Below are 21,471 nucleotides of genomic sequence, written 5' to 3'. Positions count from 1 at the left end.
GTCTGTTTTACAGGGGAGAGCATCTTCTATTGTTTTTAGTACAAACAGTTGCACGACAGACAGTAGAACACTGCCAATACAGACCACCAAGAATTAGGGAAGATCGAAATCGTAAAACTGCAAACCCTGAAGGTAGGACTATGTTCATTTGAAAGATTTTCTCTTAGAATATGAATTTTTCCACAGGGAGTGGTCACTTATTTTTCTTTCTTTACTTGCCGTTAGATTCAGATATGCCCGATCATGATTTAGAACCACCACGATTTGCACAGCTTGCCTTGGAACGTGTTTTGCAAGATTGGAATGCATTGAAATCTATGATCATGTTTGGATCCCAAGAGAACAAAGACCCGTGTGTATTAATTACCTTGTTTTAGTTACAGTTCTAAAGTTGAATTTGTGTTACAGAATTTTCAACTTACATTATATTTCTGCTTCCACTATTTTGTTTCACTTTTTTCCAAGTCTTAGTGCAAGCAGTAGGATTGGCCATCTTTTGCCTGAAGAACAAGTGTACCTTAATCAGCAAAGTGGTACTATCCGGCTGGACTGCTTTACACACTGTCTTATTGTCAAGTGTACAGCAGACATTTTGGTAAGGCATATCTTGTCTTTTAAATAATAGAGTAACAAAACCACTTCTGGGTTACTTTGACAATTATACTTTAAACTGATTCATAAATATATATAGTAGTGAGTTCATAATGCTCTTTGCAAACTGTTTTACATATATTTTCATAAAGAAAATTGATGTTCAGGCAACAGTACAAACTGCTCCAATAAAGTGCTTTCTACAGCTCTTAGATACTTTGTTGGGGACTCTTGTAAAGGAACTGCAAAACAAATACACTCCAGGTCGCAGAGAAGAAGCAATTTCTGTCACAATGAGGTTTCTACGTTCTGTGGCAAGAGTTTTTGTCATCCTGAGTGTGGAAATGGCTTCATCAAAAAAGAAAAAGTAAGCTTAGTTGTTTTTTTTGTGGGTTTTTTTGGTAAACTACTGCTTGGGGAATGAAGATATTTAAAATGTCATTTGTAAATGTTGTAGTCAACACTTTCTTCTAAAGACAGACTGTGCATGATGTTTACATTCAGTGTCATAAGATAGATGTTCCAGTCTGTGTATCTCAGATAAATGTAGCTGCTGAACAGAAACTTTGCTATTCTTAAACATTTGGGAAGCATTTCTATTATATAGCCGCCTAGAGTGGTCCTCGCCCGACCAGATAGGTGGGATAGAAATAAAATAAATACATAAATAAATATACACAACAAAACTGGAAAGGGCTACCAGCCTGCAACCTATGGATGGTCACCAGCTGTACTCATGTAAGTTAAGGGGATGTGTTCTTGCCATATTCCTGTTCTTTGACGCTCTAAAGATTGCAATGAAAAAGAACATTTTAATTTTTAAACACAAGTTGTTTTGCATCCACTAGATAACTAGTGAAACAGTTCTGTGGATACCTATGTAAGGGGAATTCTTGATTTTACTACAGTGGTGCCTCGCAAGACGAGCGCTTCGTTTTACGACGAAATTGCATAACGACAAAGTTTTTGGCAAAACGATGTTTCCTATGGGTTTTTTTCACTTTGCAACGATTTTTGCTCAGCTGATTGGCGGTTTCAAAATGACCGGCAGGTAAAAAAAATGGCCGCCCGCTGTTTTCTGGGACGGATTCCTCGCTGCACGGGCATCAAAAATGGCCGCGCTATGGAGGATCTTCACTGGACTGTGAGTTTCAAGCCCATAGGAACGCATTAATCGGGTTTTAATGCGTTTCTATGGGCTTTTAAAAATCGCTTTACGATGCTTTCATTCTACAGCGATTTCGCTGGAACAAATTAACATCGTAATGCGAGGCATCACTGTATATGTTCTGCACACAGTAGTGTGCTTCCCAGAGGCTTCAGAATAGCAAAATGTGAGATTCAAAAGTATCTATATAACAATGATACTTGTTTTTAAAAAATCTATCTTACTGAACTGAAGTGGAAGATTTTGTAGGGGTAGACAGGAGTAGACAGTGACTGAAATCCCATTGGCGTAATTTATACTGGATAAGGCTAATGATGTCATCAGCAACAGTGATTTTTTTTAAAGTTAACATTTCTGACTTCTCTCCCAAAAGCCCTAAAGCTCTTGGGAAGTCCCTTACGTTGTCAGGGAGCTGCGGGGGATGCAGTACGTGAGAAAGAAGTTTTTAATTATTAAAAATATTTGCAATTGGTGAAGTCATCCTGGTAGCAGCGATAATTAAAGAATTCTTCTGTATGTCCCATATTTCCCCCCACAGCTTTCTGACAATGAAGAGGTTTCTATGGGAGCCTTAGGACTTCAGGAGAAAAGTTGGAGATGTTTCATTTTCAAAAAGTGGCAGCTGCTGAGATCATTAGCCTTAGTGGTATAAGTTATGCCAATGCGATTTCAGGCACAAAAATCAGTGTAGGTTTATATGCAGCAGCATTGCACAATCAGATGACAAAGAGAAACACATTATTATGGGAGCAGAATGCAGGATAGAGTGGGGAAACCCAACAGAAATCTAGAGGGGAAAGAATATACTAGTTTATGTGAGAAGATTTTTTGCCAAAAGAGTGAAAAGGAAGAGCCATGTTTCTGTGCCGTTGTAAAGGGAAGAGTTAGCATGGCTTAGCTACTGAGTGAATATGGAGAACAGGAATTGTTGTAATTGTGGAAGAACTGTCCTGACTTTTATATTGTCTGGACCCTCTATATAAACACTTACCTTTTTTTCCAGCAACTTTATTCCACAGCCCATTGGAAAATGTAAGCGTGTATTCCAAGCTTTGCTACCTTACGCTGTGGAGGAATTATGCAATGTGGCTGAATCCCTCATTATCCCAGTCCGAATGGGTATTGCACGCCCTACAGCACCTTTTACTTTGGCAAGCACTAGTATAGATGCTATGCAAGGCAGTGAAGAGCTATTCTCAGTGGAACCACTGCCACCACGACCATCATCTGATCAGTCCAGCAGGTAATTGTACTTCTTAGCATCTTCTTATTAGTATGTTCTTTTAAATATAATTATATATTCTCTTTGGCACAGTAATGTGTTCTCTCTAGTGCAAATAAGGAAGTAGACAAAGAATGTTGTATACAAACAGCAGTAAAAGACCTGTTTCATATCTATAACGCCTGGGATATTCATTTAATGACTGCCTGCCTGAGTGGGTTTTTTAAAATGGATTGTTGTTCCTTACTGCTTTGAAAGTATTTTTGTGGTGCTTTTAGTGTGGTATTTGTTTGATCCTTTTCAGTATTTGTATATCTACTGTTTTTAGCTTTAAATGTTGTCTGAATGATGTAAGCCTTTGGTCCTTCTTAAGGTAAAATATTATTGATCAAAATGATAACAGAGTATCTGTGTATTGTTAGAAGGGAAGCATAGTATTTAGTAGAATTTAAAGCCTCATCTGATGTGATTACTATCTTAAAAGATGGTAGTGATAGTGTGAAACAGGGAAGTGGGAAAAAAGTCTAGCTTCTTAAAAATAAATGGGAAGATGGTAATTTTTCGTATTTGTTATTGTAATCTAAAAGTAACATGTTGGCAGGGGGTTGCTTTCCCAAAATGATGTGGTCTTGAATTGTCTTTTCTCCCCTTCATTGGGGTTGGGAACATGTGAACTCTAGAGCAGTGACGGCAAACCTTTTAGGGCCCGAGTGCCCAAACTGGAAAAAACAAACAAAAAACCCCTGCGGGCGGCGGCGGAAGTGCTATGTGGTGGCAGAAGGGGGAATCCCGGGCACGGAGGTGCCTCCAGACCCCACTTTGGATCCGCCTCCAGTCGCCAGCATCAGCTGCTCTGGATCTTGTCCCACCGCCTGTCGGGCAGTAGCACCTCAGCTGCAGCCTCCTCCTCAGGTTCAGCTGCCGGGGGTGGGGGGAGGAAGTGATCCAGTGACTTATGGCTTGCGTGGCCACAGAGATGGCTGAGCATGCTAGCTGTGGCACACATGCCATAGGTTCGCCATCGCTGCTCTAGAGGTTGTTGAACTTCAAGTCGTCATCATCCCCTGGCTGTGTTTAATAATCCCATCGTCCTGTACTGTTAATGAAATTGGCTAGAACTGATAGTTCAGGAACATCTGGAGGATTGTGTGTGCCCTGTTAAATTCTGAATGTGCTGCCTTTTATTCAATTTGTTACCCTGTTACAATCTCCTTGTATTTCTAAAATCCTTTTCTCTTGTAGCTCCAGTCAGCCTCAGTCTGCCTATATCATTAGGAATCCACAGCAAAGACGGATCAGTCAGTCTCAGCCAGTTCGTGGTAGAGATGAAGAACAAGATGACATTGTGTCAGCAGATGTGGAAGAGGTTATTGTCTTAATTCTTTTCAATACATAGCTTTGTATTTATTTGAGAATACATGTCTGTTTGGGAGTTCAGTTGATTTGGCAGAACTGCGCATGGATAGAACATGTCACAGTTGTATTGCAAGGAATGCATACCCTGACCTTTACAACTTCAGTATTATAAAACACTAAAAACAATTCATAATTGGATTGAAGCAGCAGAATGGTGTTTATGACTAGCAAAACAGCATGGCATTGTTTGAACTTTCACAGACAGCAGGCTTTTTAATTGCCTACTTAGGGTTGTCATTCTCCTACCTTTGTACACCAGAATTTTAATTTGCAAACACTTAGTAAAATAAAAAGTGCAAGTCTTAAACATCTATAAGGATCGCGTTTACTTTTACAGTATGTCTTTGAAACATCATACAGTGTTATTTAGTGCAACAAATCTCTTTTTCCAGGTTGAAGTAGTTGAAGGCGTAGCTGGAGAGGAAGACCATCATGATGAACAAGAAGAACATGGCGAGGAGAATGCTGAAGCAGAAGGACAGCATGATGAACACGATGAAGATGGTATACTTGGATGTCTATATTTGCTCATTGAAAATATAATGAACAGCAGTCCTTGTTGCACAGGCAAAATTATTTTCACACACCAGAACCTTTTCTCTCTATTGCACCTTTTGAAGCCTCCTACATTCCCTGAAAATATTCTCTTGATGGTTTCAGTCCTTCAGATCAAATATTGAGGGTGTACAGGGGAAGGGGCCTCCCCACCATTTAACTGACAGTATTCGTTATATTAGCAGAAAAACAGTATTAGGTCAGGGTGTGTAGTATATTGCTATATAAGCTTATTTAAAGGTAAGCTCCACTGATTTTGTGAGAGGTATCTTTGGGTAGATGCATTTTGTATTACAACTGAGGATTGTCTCAATGAGGTCCTACTAAAATAAACCAGTTATTTATTTATTTATTTATTGGATTTATGCACCACACTATATAGCAACCAAGCCACTCTGGGTGGCTAACAACAATATAAACAACAAAATAATAATACACGATAGAAAATAAAATAATACATAAGTCATGCCTAACTTCTTACTTTAAAGTCCATGGGAACAAAATCTAGATTCTGCCCATAGAGTTTACCACAGAAGAGACCATAAAATATACGTCCTTGCTTACCAGAACAGCATGTGACAGAGGTAATTGTCTGTCAGTAATATTATCACAAGCAAGCTACATTTGTGGCTGTGAAAAACAGGCTGGTGAGAAAAATGCTTTGCGTTGTAAATGGTGGTAAGCAGTGGGAGAGTTTAAAATAGCTTTGTGAAGAATCTGTAATACCTTACAACACAGAATACTATATTAACAAAGTTCCATAAATTTAATACACGTCATATTAGGAAGTGATATGGAGTTGGATCTACTAGCAGCAGCAGAAACTGAGAGTGACAGTGAAAGTAACCATAGCAACCAGGACAATGCTAGTGGACGCAGAAGTGTTGTAACTGCAGCTACAGCAGGATCAGAAGCAGGTAATGTTCTCTTTATCAGCCTTTGTCTTGATGTGTCTTACACTGGAAATGTAGAACAGATATTTAAAACAGACAATACAGATACAGCTTCTGGAGATATTGAAAGCATGAAAAATTCACTAGATTGGAAAAGATTCACTTTTTAAAGTTTCATTTTAGAGTAGGGTACTCTAAAAGTCCAGGTTTGTGGTCCAGTGAAAGTTGGTGACGATACATCAACTCAAATGGCCATTAAATTGCTTCTAAACATTTATTTATAAAAGAAAATCTGACACAGTGATTTTCAAGATGTATATTTATTCCATAGGTGCTAGCAGTGTTCCAGCATTTTTTTCTGAGGATGACTCTCAGTCAAATGACACCAGTGATTCTGATAGCAGCAGCAGTCAGAGCGATGATATAGAGCAAGAGACTTTTATGCTAGATGAGCCTCTAGAGCGAACAACTAGCAGCTCTCATGCCAATGGTGCTGCCCAAGCTCCCCGCTCAATGCAGTGGGCAGTACGTAACACCCAGAATCAGAGGACTACCAGTACTGCACCATCTAGTACCTCTGCACCTGCAGGTATTTTAAAAATTACTGTTGTACACAGCTGAATGTATCATTTCTGATTTATTATGAACTTATTAATTGTATTATTATTGTTATTTTTTTAACTTTGTTGAAGGGGTGCAAGTATATCTGAACCTGACATTGATAGTAAGCCATTGTGTGAAGCTTTTTTGTTGCTTGCATTTATGGACTGAATTGGATAAAATACAGTGGTGCCTTGCTAGATGATGATAATCCATTCCACTGAAATCGCTGTTTAGCGAAATCATCTAGCAAAAAGCATTTCCCCATTGGAATGCATTGAAACCTGTTTAATGCATTCCAATAGGGAAGAATCGTTGTTGTCTAGCGAAGATCGGCCATAGGAAAGCCACTTTGCGAACCACCGATCAGCTGTTTAAATAGCTGTCTTGCGAAGCTTAGGTCCCGAAAACACCCATTTTGCAAGCACGGAGGGAGCTGTCAAAATCATCTAGCAAAAATTGGTTTGCGAAGCAGGTGCCAAACATTGTCCAGAGAAATTCCCCCATAGGAATCATTGTTTTGTGAATCGCTATAGCGATCGCAAAAAGTCAATGTCTAGCGAAAAAACTGGCATGCGGGGTAACTGTACCTGTCTAGCGAGGCACCACTGTATCTGACTTTGCTTTGGGATACATATAGCTCACTTCTGTATATCTGTTCACTAATGAATATCTGTTTTTCTTTCTCTCTCTAGCAAGTTCAGCAGGCTTAATTTACATCGATCCATCCAACCTGCGTCGGAGCGGTACCATCAGTACAAGTGCAGCTGCTGCTGCTGCAGCCCTTGAGGCGAGCAATGCTAGTAGCTATTTAACATCAGCAAGTAGTTTGGCGAGAGCATACAGCATTGTGATCCGGCAGATATCTGACCTAATGGGCCTGATTCCCAAGTACAATCACTTAGTGTACTCCCAGATCCCAGCTGCAGTGAAGCTGACGTACCAAGATGCTGTAAACCTGCAGGTATGAGGCAATAAAAATATTCTGATGTCCATGTTTAAATTGGATAGTTTTAAAAGGAAAATACAGCTGTATTGCAATCTTTTAAACTTTGTAATATTTCTTTCGCAACAAACAGCCACTTGTTTGGCCACTATTTTCAATATCAGATTAGAGATGGGCGCGAACCGTGGTTCCCAATGCTGAATAACCCAGGTGTTCTTGAACTGCAGCTCCCAGAAACCCTGGCTGGTTCAGGGGGTGAAGGCTCATGGGAATTGCAGTCCAAGTACACCTGGGTTATCCAAGAGTGGGAACCACTGCTGTAAGAAGCATGTGGAGGTTGTGGGTTTTAAAAAGCTTGAGATAAACAGATGTAACAAAGCTGTATTAAAACTATAGGAGCTGGCTTTGGTCACCTTGTTTACTCCAAGGTTAAGCGGTCTTGTCCTGTAAGCAACCTCCTCTGCCATTTGCAATGGATCACAGTTGGTATGAAGATAGAAGTGGGGTCCAGAACAGTTCATGCTGCCTTTCTTTCTTCTCACATGTGTTCTTTACAAGTAAGACAGAATTGCATGTTGTACAATACTTTGATTGCATGTTGTGACATAGGTTGAAATCCTGTTGCTTAGTGTAGTAAGTCACAACTACAGTAGACACATTGAATCAGTGGGGATTTGGTGAGTCGACTCTTCTGCAGTTCCATTAATTCAGCGGGCCTACTGTAGTTGAGACTTACACTAAGCAACAGAATTTCAACCAGAGATTTGTGAACAAAATGGGTGTTTTGATTCCCCCAGCTGAATAAAGGATATAAAGTATTTACAAAAAGCTAAGTTATGGAGGTAAAAACTGGTCAGACATTTTATGACACTAAGTGGATTTTGTTTGAACACTGTAATAATGACTAACATTTTTTTATTCAGAACTATGTTGAGGAAAAACTTATTCCAACCTGGAATTGGATGGTGAGCATTATGGATTCTACTGAAGCTCAACTCCGTTACGGTTCTGCTCTTGCCTCCGCTGGAGACCCAGGGCACCCAAACCATCCTCTTCATGCATCACAGAACTCAACGAGGAGGGAGAGGATGACTGCACGAGAGGAAGCCAGTTTAAGAACTTTGGAGGGGAGAAGGTATAAAAAGAATTCACCCCTAAACAAATCATAATTCCAGGCCAAAAATATACCGCAGCAATTAATCTCTAAAATACAGCTATTTTTTTCAATACTGTTCTTCTATGTGTTGTGATAATCTATGTATTTCTTTGGCCCAGTGCCCACCATGTATGTTTATATATGTATTTTATCATTACAGGCGTGCCACGTTGCTCAGTGCTCGTCAGGGGATGATGTCTGCAAGGGGGGACTTCTTAAATTATGCCCTTTCCTTGATGCGTTCTCACAATGATGAACATTCTGATGTATTACCAGTATTAGACGTCTGCTCATTGAAACATGTAGCATATGTTTTTCAAGCACTTATTTATTGGATTAAAGCAATGAATCAGCAGACAACCTTGGATACACCACAGCTGGAACGGAAAAGGTACAGAAGCCAACTGCATAGTGGAAATTATCTATTCACTTAGGAATGGTGCATCTTTTAACACACAATGTTAAGAAGAAAAGTTTTGGGTATTTAGGCCAACCGAATGGTTGCAAAAGAGTGTGCAGAGGCACACAAAAATGCGCAAACTTTTGAGAAGATTAAGATGTTAAAAGTAGTAGAGGGGAAAGGAAGTTAGAGACTGGAAGGCTGATTTTAAATGCTTGTTGTCTGTATGTTGTGTGTGAGTATGCCAGACATAAAGAAATGGGTCTCATGGAATGAAACTGTAGTGTTAAATCTTACCTGAGATAATCCATAGACTTTGAGAAATGGAAAATAAGAAACTTTAGGTCCTCTGTCTTAGACAATCCCTCATGGCGGCTGAAATTTTGTTGAACAGTTACACAAACAGCATAATTTTTAGGTGAGAATTACCATTAAAAAATTTCTGTAGACATTGGCCAAAATCCTGTTGCTTAGTGGAGTAAATTGGACTAGAGTAGGCTCATTTAATCAATAACGATTTGGTGAATCAACTCTATAAGTTCCATTGATTCAGATAGGCCTACCGTAACAACAATTTACTATGCAATTAGAGTCCATTTGAAACAATTTAACTTGTAGTTAGAGTAAGCCCATTTAAATCAGTCCTGTTGTTGTTTAGTCGTGTCCGACTCTTCGTGAGCCCATGGACCAGAGCACGCCAGGCCCTCCTGTCTTCCACTGCCTCCTGGAGTTAGGTTAAATTCATGTTGGTCGCTTCGTTGACACTGTCCAACCATCTCGTCCTCTGTCATCCCCTTCTCCTCCTGCCTTCACACTTTCCCAACATCAGGGTCTTTTCTAGGGAGTCTTCTCTTCTCATGAGATGCCCAAAGTATTGGAGCCTGAGCTTCAGGATCTGTCCTTCCAGTGAGCACTCAGGGCTGATTTCCTTTAGAATTGATAGGTTTGTTCTCCTTGCAGTCCAGGGGACTCTCAAGAGCCTCCTCCAGCACCACAATTCAAAAGCATCAATTCTTCGGCGGTCAGCTTTCTTTATTGTCCAGCTCTCACTTCCGTACATCACTACAGGGAAAACCATAGCTTTGGCTATTTGGACTTTTGTTGGCAAGGTGATGTCTCTGCTTTTTAAGATGCTATCGAGGTTTGTCATCGCTTTCCTCCCAAGAAGCAGGCGTCTTTTAATTCTTGGATGCTGTCACCATGTGCAGTGATCATAGAGCCCAAGAAAGTGAAATCTGTTACCGCCTCCATATCTTTCCCTTCCATTTGTCAGGAGGTGATGGGGCCAGTGGCCATGTTCTTAGTTTTTTTGATGTTGAGCTTCAGACCATTTTTGGTGCTCTCCTCTTTCACCCTCATTACAAGGTTCCTTTATTCCTCCTCACTTTCTGCCATCAGAGTGGCATAGTTCCTCTGTGTATTCTTGCCACCTCTTCCTGATGTCTTCTGCTTCTGTGAGGTCCCTACCATTTTTGTCCTTTATCATGTTCATCTTTGCACAAAATGTTCTTTTAATATCTCCAATTTTCCTGAACAGATCTCTGGTTTTTCCTTTTCTATTATTTTCCTCTATTTCTTTGCATTGTTCATTTAAGAAGGCCCTCTTGTCTCTCCTTGCTATTCTTTAGAAGTCTGCATTCCATTTTCTGTAACTTTCCCTATCTCCCTTGCATTTTGTTTCCCTTCTCTTCTCTGCTATTTGTAAGGTCTCGCTGGGCAGCCACTTTGCTTTCTTGCATTTCCTTTTCTTTGGGATGGTTTTTGTTGCTGCTTTTGTTGCCAGTGATTCTACTCTAGTGCAATTTATGACACTAAGCAATAGGATTTTGGCCATTATATGTTGCATGATTTGTTGACTTGCCTGTGGAAATTTCTTAATTTACAGCAATTCACAACTGAAAGTTAACATTTGTTTGACTGTGCAAAGGATTTCAGCCAGGGGATCAAAGCTGCAAGCATCCTGCCTGAACACATGGGCTCCTTGATTGGTGGAAAACAGAGAGCCATCATCATGAGATGGGATAGATTTTTTGAAACCTATTTCTTTGTATGTAGCATATCCTACCCATTTCATGTGGGGAACAACATGCAGAGAACCGGGACTTAAAATCTCACTTTCCACTTCCTCCCCCCCTAATCCCTTTTAACACCTCGCCTAATAAATATTTTGAAAGCAGGTTCCCTTGAATTGACTCTGCACACTTTTTAAAAATATGCTGAGGGACAGAATGTATTTTCAAGAACTGTAAATGACTTGCTATATGGAAAATTAGTGCAGGGAAGGTGCCCCAGAGGGAGACCTGTGATACAAAGATATCCACAAGCGGGATCTGAAGGCCTTAGGAATGGACCTCAACAGATGGGAAACCTTGACATCTGAACGTTCAGCCTGGAGGCAGACAGTGCAGCATGGCCTCTCCCAGTTTGAAGAGACCCTTGTTCAGCAGGCCGAGGCAAAGAGGCAGTCCCCAAACCAGCAAAATCAGAGAGCTGGACAAGGGACAGATTGTATTTGTCTTCAGTGTGGAAGGGATTGTCACTCTCGAATTGGCCTCCTCAGCCACACTAGATGTTGTTCCTAGTCCTCCATACAGAGCATGTTACCATAGTCTTTCAAGACTGAAAGATGCGTAATCTAAATGACTTGCATCCAAATTATTTCAGAAAATCTTATAATCTGTGATTCTTCTACAGCTCAGACTTTTCTGTCTTTAATGGATGTCTCTTTTCTGCAAGAAATAAAGTCTCCGCTGCAGTGGAATGGCCTCCTTTTTTCTTCATTGCAGAAGCTACTGGAAACAATAATATTCTGCCAGGCTTTTGGAGATCTTAATTTTCTTATTTAACCAGCTGGTTATTGGTTTTGTATTTTAAATAGCTTAAAAGTTTATTTAAACAATCATTTTACGGAAAAGTTGTAGAAAGAAGTTAGATTAACATATGTCAATAAACATATTTGGTACTAAGCTCCACTGTAGTAGCAATGCAAGATCTGCTACTTGAACACATATTGCTGCTGGGCACACAGATGTCTTTGTCGAGAAAGCCTGACCTCTACTTGAACAGAGAGGCAATGAATGCCTTTGTGCACAAAGCAACAGAAGCGTCAAACTCAACAGGGCCTTCTGCCTTGCCTTTCCCTGTGTTGTTGTGTGTTGTAGTCCAGAATTAGGCATGTGTTGTACAGCTAGGCTATACTTATCTGGTAATTTGATTTGGGTAAAATGAGCCAAGATGGTATTCCACCTGACTTTTCTTTAAGTGCCCCTCTTTAGAGTTGTGTACCTAAAATAATCTGCATTCCTTATTTTTTTAAAGGACTCGGGAACTCTTGGAACTTGGTCTTGACAATGAGGACTCCGAACATGAAAATGATGATGACACAAATCAGAGTTAGTAGTATTCATATAGTTTGGGGATTAGGTTTATCTCAGTGACCTGTGGTTCTCGCAATTAAATGACCTCTAGAATTCCTGGATAATTTGTGTAGTTTATTATGATTTTCCAGTTTAGCATATTACAACATCATAATGTTACACACATCAGTCAATTAATATACACTGTAGAGATCAGGGAAACACTGTTAGAATATTAGTTTATAAGCACATAGCATTCCTGGATAATCATTGAGACACATTATAATTGATAAAACTACAAGGGCCTAAATTCAGTGCCTCCATATATATCCAAAAATAATTTCTTTTAGCTTTGAAGAGGCTGATCACGTCCTCTAAGGCAGGTTCACCAGGTTTGTGCCATCCAACATCCCCAATGTTGGCTGTTGTAGTCTTCTTTTCTGATTTTGAGAGAGAGGGATAAAACATTCCTGGGCTTAGAACAGCTTTGGTAGCAAATATATATAGTGGTGCCTCGCTTGATGAGGATAATTTGTTCTGTTGAAATCGCTGTTAAGCGAAATCCTCATCAAGCGAAACAAAAAACCTCATTGAAATGCATTGAAAACCGGTTCACTGCGTTCCAATAGGCTAAATACCTCAGCGTCCAGCGAAGATCCTCCATAGGGTGGCCATTTTCGGTGCCTGTAAAGCAAGGAATCCGTTGTAAAACACAGCGGGGAGCCATTTTGCTCAGCGGGCGGCCATTTTGGAGATGCCGATCAGCTGTTTTAAAATCATCATGTAGCTAAAAATCGGTTCCTGAAGCAGGGAACCAATCATCGTTAAGCGATTTTCCCCTGTCAAAACAGTGTTTTTGCGATTGCAAAAGCGATCTCAAAAACTTTGTCAAGTGGTTTCATCGTTTAATGAGGTAATCATTAAGCGAGGCACCACTGTATAATCTTTATATATAGAAATGTGTATAAATTAAAGTAAAATAAAGTAAAATGACAAAACTGCTCCTTTTGAACTCTGTACACTCTGCAGAGCATAAATAACCTTTCTGAGTGGGAAAAATATTTGAATGCCAATGCCACGTGCAGCCTCTGGAATTTTGCCACCCCTGATTCATGCAGTATTTCGGAAATGAGTATTAAAACTGTTTTCAGTCTTATGATTCAAGTCTGGAATGCCTGAGGTATATAATGTGTAATTCCTTTGCATGGGAACAGAGTATATTTGTCAGCACTGAGCAACTAGAGCTGTCTTCAGCCATCAGGTTTTTTTAAAAATAGTTTTCTGTCACTGTAATTTTCTGTCCCAGCTCCCCTTCTTCAACCATGTCACTTTATCAATAAGTCTGAATTTTCCAAGCGTTCACCTAAGAAATGATAATAGTGATACACCTGGATTAGATTGTCACTGGCCACTGTAATTTGTTTGTGGCATCAACCTACTGCATAAGGCTGGACCACTTCTTTCTGCTTCTGTCCTCACCTGAATGCAGGGATACAAAACTTAAGTAGTTTAGATGCCGAAAACGATGATAGTAATATATTTGGTACCCCAGAAAGAAGTACAAATTGCATCTCTCCAGTTGTATTGTGGTTAGAAACTGAGTGACAATATATACTAAGAACTTTGCCTGTAGATAGTGCTGTGTGCATTTGAAGCTCCTACAAGGTATCACCCTCAGTATTCAAAAGCAGTGATGGTTCTAGCTATGACCACTGCATTGCTGGTACATTACTCAAGTTTCCATTGAGGAATGTGGAGAGGAAAGAGGGAATGTTTAAAAGGTCAGATGAAGAAAGAGAGACAGGGAAGGCAGATGACAAGAGAAGGGAAGGAGAAGTGAGTGGAATAGAGAAGAAGGAAAAATCAAACAAAAAAATAGAATAAATTACTGTGGTTGAACTGAGAAGTATTGAAGTGGGATGCTTTCTAAAAGTTTTTGCTACTTTTTATATGGAGTGTTAATCTGCAATGTTCTTTCCTTTTGCTAGTTCTCCAAACAAACCTAAAGTAGGACACATTTCCTTCTGTTTTCCAGTTTGTAGAGGCGGACATAAGATTTTGAGTGGTGTATCCCCCCCCCCCGGTGCTACATGGTGGTGAGGGTAGAGCTTAAACTTAAATCCTTCTCCATGTGCCCCCACTGTCTTGGGACTTAGATCAACCTCATATTTCCAGCTTTTGTAATAGTCCTGCTTTCAACCACTGACTTTTGCTTGTGGCAACAGGAGCACACTAAACTTTGCTTTTGATTAGCTGGCAAATCTATCTCATGCATATCAAATGTTGGATGGAATGGAACTCTTGTCAATACGCTGGTTCATAACCTTTATGACAAAATAATAAATGTATTGAGCCAAGACCCTTAAAGTTTAGAAAATGTTTTGCATTCCTACCAGAATATGTTTGAGTAGGAAGACAGGTATTTCATAGAAAGAATCAATAGATAATCTTAAATCTGAATCAAAGACAGAAGAACAGTGGTGACATGGGGACAAATTAATTCTGCTAATTTTGCTAAGAATTTTCCAATAGTTTTGGAGCAAAATATTGATCAGTTAATGAACTTTTTGATTATTCCTTCATATTTTTCACATTTCTGCTTTCTAGGTGCTACACTTAATGATAAGGATGATGACTCCCTCCCAGCTGAAACAGGCCAAAATCATCCATTCTTCAGACGATCAGACTCCATGACATTTCTTGGCTGTATTCCCCCCAATCCCTTTGAAGTTCCTCTAGCAGAGGCCATTCCCCTTGCAGACCAGCCCCATCTGTTACAGGTAACATTTGCTAAGGAAACGTAAATCTACAATGCCTGATTCTTACTTATTGCTGGTACAGGTAGTAGCTGTTTCCTTCCCTTATTCAATATTTCAGTGTTGTGGAGGAATAACTCTAGGCAGCTTTTCAGATAATAGCAGGCAAGTGTTGTTGCATCTTTAATGCAAAGAAACCTAACTGCCCAGATACATTAATTTGCTCTTTTTAATATCAATGAAGTAAAATATTCTACATAACTTCCAAAATGGTGACACCGTCTTGTGTCATGGTTGCTTCTTGCCACAATCATTCCACTGCAAGGGGGATGTTGACACGGGCAGTTGCTACTCCTTGACCTTCAGCACACGATTTCTCCCAACTATCTTTTGATTACATGTATTGCTTGTATGTCTCTCTTTATAAAGCCAGCATGCAGAAATAGTGGCTTTAGGCCCACATGTATGCGTGGGAATTGAGGCTGTAGTTTTTAGGTAAATACTTTCTTGATTGTGTCTGGTGGGCTAACTTAGTTTGTGGTTACCTTGAAGCAAATTCCCAACACAGATGTGTCTGTGTTTTGAGCCACAAGTGAGTTGTATGTATTTTTTATTCTTTATTGTTTCTTTATTGGCTCATGACCGACAGAAACAAGTCCTGGCATTTGCTGGGAAGTGTTTATATGAACAATCCAAAAAATGTGGCGAGATCTTAAGTTTTTATACTTAATGCCAATCAAAATTTGTTTTTAACCAAGACTTTGAAGCTGACTTCAAATAATGGTTTCAAATCCTGGTTGCTGTTGCTTGTGGTTAAGGTTAGCGCCGATTTGTGTCTTAATCATGGTATGGAGCATGAAAGTGGAAGGCAATTTCTCACTGAAGAGTGGAGGAGATGTGTATATCAGCAGCCATTATGGGTAAGTGATCAGCAATCTTATATCTTGAGAATGATTACGCCAGGATAACTATTGGTTTGTTTGTTTGTTTTAGCCAAATGCTAGAAAGGAAGATCTGTTTGGTCGGCCAAGTCAGGGTCTTTATTCGTCTTCTGCTAATAGTGGAAAGTGTTTAATGGAAGTGACTGTGGATAGAAACTGTCTTGAGGTATGAACTCTTGAGCTGCATGTCATAATCCATAACCTGTACTCTTTTCTGTCTGTCTGTCTTTCTCTCTCTCCACATACTGTTGCTGCTGCTATCTTGTTAAAAAGTGGGAGCAAAGCACTGTATGCACACCTTTCTCCATATACCACTATTAATACTTTTCTTGGCCTTTTGAAAACTTTGGCCTTATTTAAGCATCAGAAAATAACCATGATACTCATTTTGTGTGTTGGAAAGTCTTTCATGAGGAAGCTATCCTGGCTGTTTCCAGGATCCAGGACACATATGTAATGGGTTCCAGCTTCTGGTGAACAAGGAAATACAGTGGTGCCTTGCAAGACGAGATTAATCCGTTCCACATTTAATGCCGTCTAGCGAAAAGGTTGTCTAGCGAGGCATGGTTTTCCATAGGAAGGCATTGAAATTTAATCAATGCGTTCATGTGGGGGAAAAAGTCCAAAACAACAACAACAAAATCACTTCAGAATAGCAGGAAAAAGAGCGCGAAACAGCTCAGACCTGGCACCCAGCAAGGAGCCGGCAGCCATTTCCTGCTCTTCTCCGCTACAGCCCCTCCCCCTCCCCGCCTTACAGCTGATCGGCGCTGGTCTTAGAAGTTTCCCCAGGCTTCCCCAGCAGGTAAACAGGCAGTGGAAATGCACCGGGGAAGCCTCTGAAACCTGCGCTTTGCCAGGGTGGGGGTGGATGGCAGGGGCAGGCCCGCCACCACCACCCCTGCACCTCCAGGCAAAGCACGGCTTTCAGAGGTGTATTTTCACTGCTGAACAAGCCCCAGGAGGCTTCTGAAAGCGGCGCTTTGCTTTGAACATATCTTGAAAACATTTTTACAAAGTTTATTGATTGCCTCCTTGTTTAGGTTCTTCCAACCAAAATGTCTTATGCAGCCAATTTAAAAAATGTTATGAGCATGCAGAATCGACAGAAAAAGGAAGAAGAACAAAATGTGCCCTCAGAAGAATCAGAGAGTTCAAAACCGGGGCCATCAGCTCATGATCTTGCAGCACAATTGAAAAGCAGTTTATTGGCAGAGATTGGGCTAACAGAAAGTGAAGGTCCACCACTAACATCCTTCAGGTATCAATATGTATTGCATAACTGTGCTTTATTACTGAGGTGGGCAGTCTACAGACCACATGAGGCCCTTGGCCTGATTTTACACAGACCCCAGTGTCCTTTGTACCTTCCTTCCACTTTCTGTGGCAAACCGCAAATCACTGTTTCCATCCTTAACCTATCCAACAGTTTCCACCCTTTAAGGCCTGAAAAGGAGGGGATTTGGCTGCTTCATTTCCTCCTAGGCAGTTAGCAAAGGATGTAGCTTAAGTATTTAGGTATCCTTTTCAGGAGCATGCTTGGAAGTTGCTCATTCTTGTCTCTGGACAGTTAACTCACTCAGTAGTTGTTTGCCCATCCTCTGTGAAAGGAGAGAAGAAGCAAAAATGGCTGCAGCTATAGTAGTTGGGTACTGTTGGCACTGGCTGTCCCTTGTCATTCAGAGCTTGTGCATTGCTGCATCACAGAGGCCTCTCAGTGCTTTCTGCCAGTTAGCTCTCCAGCTTCCCAGCAGGCACAGAAAGAAACCCACCCCTATCCTCTTTTAAATGTGCACCATCAATGCAGAGGAAGACTGATTTACTACCCAGTCCTCTTTGGTCTTTTTTATCTAATTTCCTCCCCAGTTCACATGACACATCCTGGGGTGGTGGGGAAAGAAAACAGATCAACATCAACACTGCAGGAGAAAAGTCCTTGGATCTCTTGACCATACTACTGGCAAATCTTAGAGTGCAGATAGCCATGATTCACTTCTTGAAGTGCACAGCAGCAGCAGGCCAAAAGAAAAGTGTAATATAAATGATTGAGTAGCAAATTTTAATCTTTCTGGTCCTGCGGTGGCACGAATATTTATCTTGGAGGTGTTAACCATTGTTGTTTGGCAGTTGAATTGTAGCAGTGAGAGTGTAGTGTATTTATGTCACTAACCTTAACTATTGAATCTTAATTTAAGATTATTCTTAATGGGTACTGCAGAGAAACTGTTTTGCACTTCTTTTGCTTAAAACAAAATTCTCCTACCTGAAAATCTCTGTTCACTATGCTTAAAGGCATCTCATTCACCCCAGCTTCCTTGACTGGTCTTGTTTGCTCTCTAACAGGCCTCAGTGTAGTTTTATGGGAATGGTTATTTCTCATGATATGTTGCTTGGACGTTGGCGTCTTTCTCTGGAGTTGTTTGGCAGAGTGTTTATGGAAGATGTAGGAGCAGAACCCGGATCAGTATGTAGCATCTTTTTCATTGGCTGTTCATATAGATTTGTTCTTTTAACTAATACTTATAACTTTCATTATAATTAATATATCACTTCTCTTTGTAGATTTTGACTGAGTTAGGTGGCTTTGAAGTAAAGGAGTCAAAATTCCGCCGAGAAATGGAAAAGCTGAGAAATCAACAATCTAGGGATTTAACATTAGAGGTACTGTTCAGTGTTATCTTCCTGATATTAGCTTGACTGAAGAGATTAACTGTTGTGGAATGTATTATCACTGGCTTTACAGTGACATACCCAGAAATTCATGATGTAAAGTGTTAACTTGTATATTTTAGACTAGGTGACAGTACTACTGTACCTAACCACCAGATATATTGCTCGAAATAAGTTTCTTTCTCTGCTCTATAGAGCATCACATTTGTAAAGTGATCTGGTGGATTTAAAGCAGTTGCAAAATAAGATGTATTGATATCACTGCTGCCAAGAAAATCACATTCAACTATTTAGCAAGTTAAATTGGGCAAACAGGGAAGCAACAGAGGTGAAGGATTTATAGTGGTGCCTCAACTTCCGAACATCCAGACTTATGACCATTTTCGACCAGCTCCGGCCACAAAATTTTGCTTCGATTTGCAGCTGGAGCTTCGAGTTACAACCAAAAAGGTGGGGAATTCAAATTGCTAACCATTGGTAGGCGAAGAGGCTGCTTCTTTGTAGCTCTTTCACCCCAACAGTTAGAGTGAGTGTGATTGGAGGAGACTTCGGACTGCATGGTAAGGTGCTACTTTTTAAAAACTGTTCTGGGTGGTTATGCAGCATGGTTTTGGGCTGGGTGGTGAGATTATGTTTCTATGCTGTGATGGGATTTGCGGGATTTCTTTGTTTGATTTTTGGTTCCCCCCCCATTTCCGATGGGTCTTGGGGGATTTGTTTGCTTTTTGGTGTTTCCTCCCAACATTTTTGATGGGTCTTGCGGGGGTTTGTTTGCTTTTTGGTGTTTTTTTAAAAAAACCCCTTTTCTGATGGGTCTTGGAGGGTTTGTTTGCTTTTTGGTTTGTTTTCCCCCCATTTGTGGGGTTTGCTTTTTGGGGGGTTTCCCCCCATTTCCGATGGGTCTTGCAGGGTTTCCTTGCTTTCTGCTTTGCTTTTTTTGAATTTCCAAAGAATCTTGCATGATTTGCTTGCTTTCTGCTTCGCTTTTTTGCATTTTTGATGGGTCTTGCGCAATTTGCTTGCTTTCTGCTTTGCTTTTTTGCATTTCTGATGGGTCTTGCATGGTTTGCTTGCTTTCTGCTTTGTGTGTGTGGTTTTTTTTGCCTTTCCAATGGGTCTTGCGCAGTTTGCTTGCTTTTCTTTTCTTTTCCCCTTCTACTGGAACAGATTCATTGCATTTCTGATGGGTCTTGCAGTTTTTGTGTTTTTTGTTTGTTTGTGGTTTTTGTTGTTGTTGTTGGGGTTTTTCCCCCCTTTGGCTGGAACAGATTAATTGCATTTCAATGCATTCCTGTGGGAAATGGTGCTTTGAGTTACAACCATCTCCCAGAACGGATTAAGTTCGTAAATCGAGGCACCACTATATAATCTGCTTTTATAGAAATTTCTTGTGGTGCTAGTGGCTGTTTTACCACTTCATATCTGCCATTTTATAGGAAGGTTACCATAATTCAGAGGGTGTGACAACACAAATTCAGCATCAGTTTAACAAGATCGTGGGGCTCTTCCAGCCCATGTTTGAGCCTTTTGTTGGGTACAGGTAGGATTTACAAGGATGATAAATTATTTTCTTATGGTGTAATTCAAAGACAGCTGAATATGGCTAGGATGTAAGAATTCACCTCATCAGAGTTCAGTACAAAACATCCCAGGCCTTAGCTGAGGGAGCTTGCTAGATAGAATAATGCAGCTGTATAACATTTTATATTTTTGTATTGCATGGATGTTTCATTAGAAGCTTAAGCTCTTTTTCTAACATGTGTGCTAGGTTGATCGGGATAGAGATCTTCTAATCCAGCAAACAATGAGACAGCTGAACAATCATTTTGGCCGCAGATGTGCTACAACTCCAATGGCTGTGCACAGAGTGAAGGTGACATTTAAGGATGAACCAGGAGAAGGCAGTGGTGTAGCACGGAGCTTTTATACTGCTATTGCACAAGCTTTTTTGTCAAATGAAAAACTGCCAAATCTAGATTGTATTCAAAATGCCAACAAGGGGACACATACAAGTAGGTACCATCATGAACATGCTAAAAACTTCGGGAGTGGGCAAGAAATTATATAGAATCTTGCATTGTTCATGTGTTTTTTCAAGTGCACTTAACAGCTGTAAGGACTATAGATCTGCATTTTATAACAGTCAAATTGAGAATATCAGAATGCTGAACTCTACCTGTATTTACCTATACCAAGTGGACTAAATCTAGTGCCTAACATCAACTATAGTAGATTCCTTGAAGCAGTTACTAAATGGTAAGTCAACACTTACGCAGTTGCAACTGGCCAAATCCTGTTGCTTAGTATAGTACATAGTACTAGAGTAGGCCCATTGAATCAATGGGGATTTTGTGAATTAGCTCCTACAAAAGTTCTGTTGATTTAAATTGGCCTACTTTAACTGTGATTTACTGTGCAAAAAAAAATCAGTTACAGTGGCGCCTTGCAAGACGAAAATAATTCGTTCCGTGAGTCCTGTCGTCTTGCAAAATTTTCGTCTTACGAGGTACGTTTTCTCATAGGAATGCATTGAAATGTAATTAATGCATTCCTATGGGCCAAAAAACTCTGAAAAAGTCACTTACCAGGTAGGGAGCTGGGGAAGCACCATTGGAGGACTGGCGGGGGTCTCCCATAACCGCGGTCGCCGGCTTCCGAAGCCTCTGAAGACTTCCCCGGCACCATCGGAGGACTGCCAGGGGACCTCTGAAAGCGGAGATTGTGGTTGTGGGGACCCCCGCCAGTCCTCCGATGGTGCTTCCCCAGCTCCCTACCTGGTAAGTGACTTTTTCAGAGTTTTT

General features: G+C 40.4%; 1 protein-coding gene across 12 annotated transcripts in view; it reads left to right on the top strand.

The window, feature by feature from the left end:
- The window catches only part of UBR5 (ubiquitin protein ligase E3 component n-recognin 5), a 97,883-nt gene that overhangs the window by 52,553 nt on the left and 23,859 nt on the right, over positions 1–21,471 (top strand). For 11 of the 12 annotated variants that reach the window (XM_078393629.1, XM_020783408.3, XM_020783413.3 and 8 more), the window contains 19 exons: positions 14–132; positions 226–352; positions 466–595; positions 798–958; positions 2,763–3,002; positions 4,224–4,347; positions 4,790–4,901; positions 5,738–5,869; positions 6,177–6,434; positions 7,141–7,409; positions 8,315–8,526; positions 8,708–8,938; positions 12,266–12,339; positions 14,911–15,083; positions 16,053–16,166; positions 17,044–17,261; positions 18,344–18,464; positions 18,563–18,661; positions 20,439–20,682. In XM_078393629.1, coding sequence (XP_078249755.1) covers positions 14–132; positions 226–352; positions 466–595; positions 798–958; positions 2,763–3,002; positions 4,224–4,347; positions 4,790–4,901; positions 5,738–5,869; positions 6,177–6,434; positions 7,141–7,409; positions 8,315–8,526; positions 8,708–8,938; positions 12,266–12,339; positions 14,911–15,083; positions 16,053–16,166; positions 17,044–17,261; positions 18,344–18,464; positions 18,563–18,661; positions 20,439–20,682 — 3,158 coding nt within the window. The remainder of the gene's footprint in view (positions 1–13; positions 133–225; positions 353–465; positions 596–797; positions 959–2,762; positions 3,003–4,223; positions 4,348–4,789; positions 4,902–5,737; positions 5,870–6,176; positions 6,435–7,140; positions 7,410–8,314; positions 8,527–8,707; positions 8,939–12,265; positions 12,340–14,910; positions 15,084–16,052; positions 16,167–17,043; positions 17,262–18,343; positions 18,465–18,562; positions 18,662–20,438; positions 20,683–21,471) is intronic. The other variant, XM_020783409.3, reaches the window with a different exon arrangement.

The sequence above is a fragment of the Pogona vitticeps genome, chromosome 4, assembly GCF_051106095.1.
Source record: "Pogona vitticeps strain Pit_001003342236 chromosome 4, PviZW2.1, whole genome shotgun sequence".
NCBI lineage: Eukaryota > Metazoa > Chordata > Lepidosauria > Squamata > Agamidae > Pogona > Pogona vitticeps.
The sequence above is the reverse complement of the archived record's forward strand: the minus strand, read 5'-3'. Positions and strand labels throughout refer to the sequence as shown.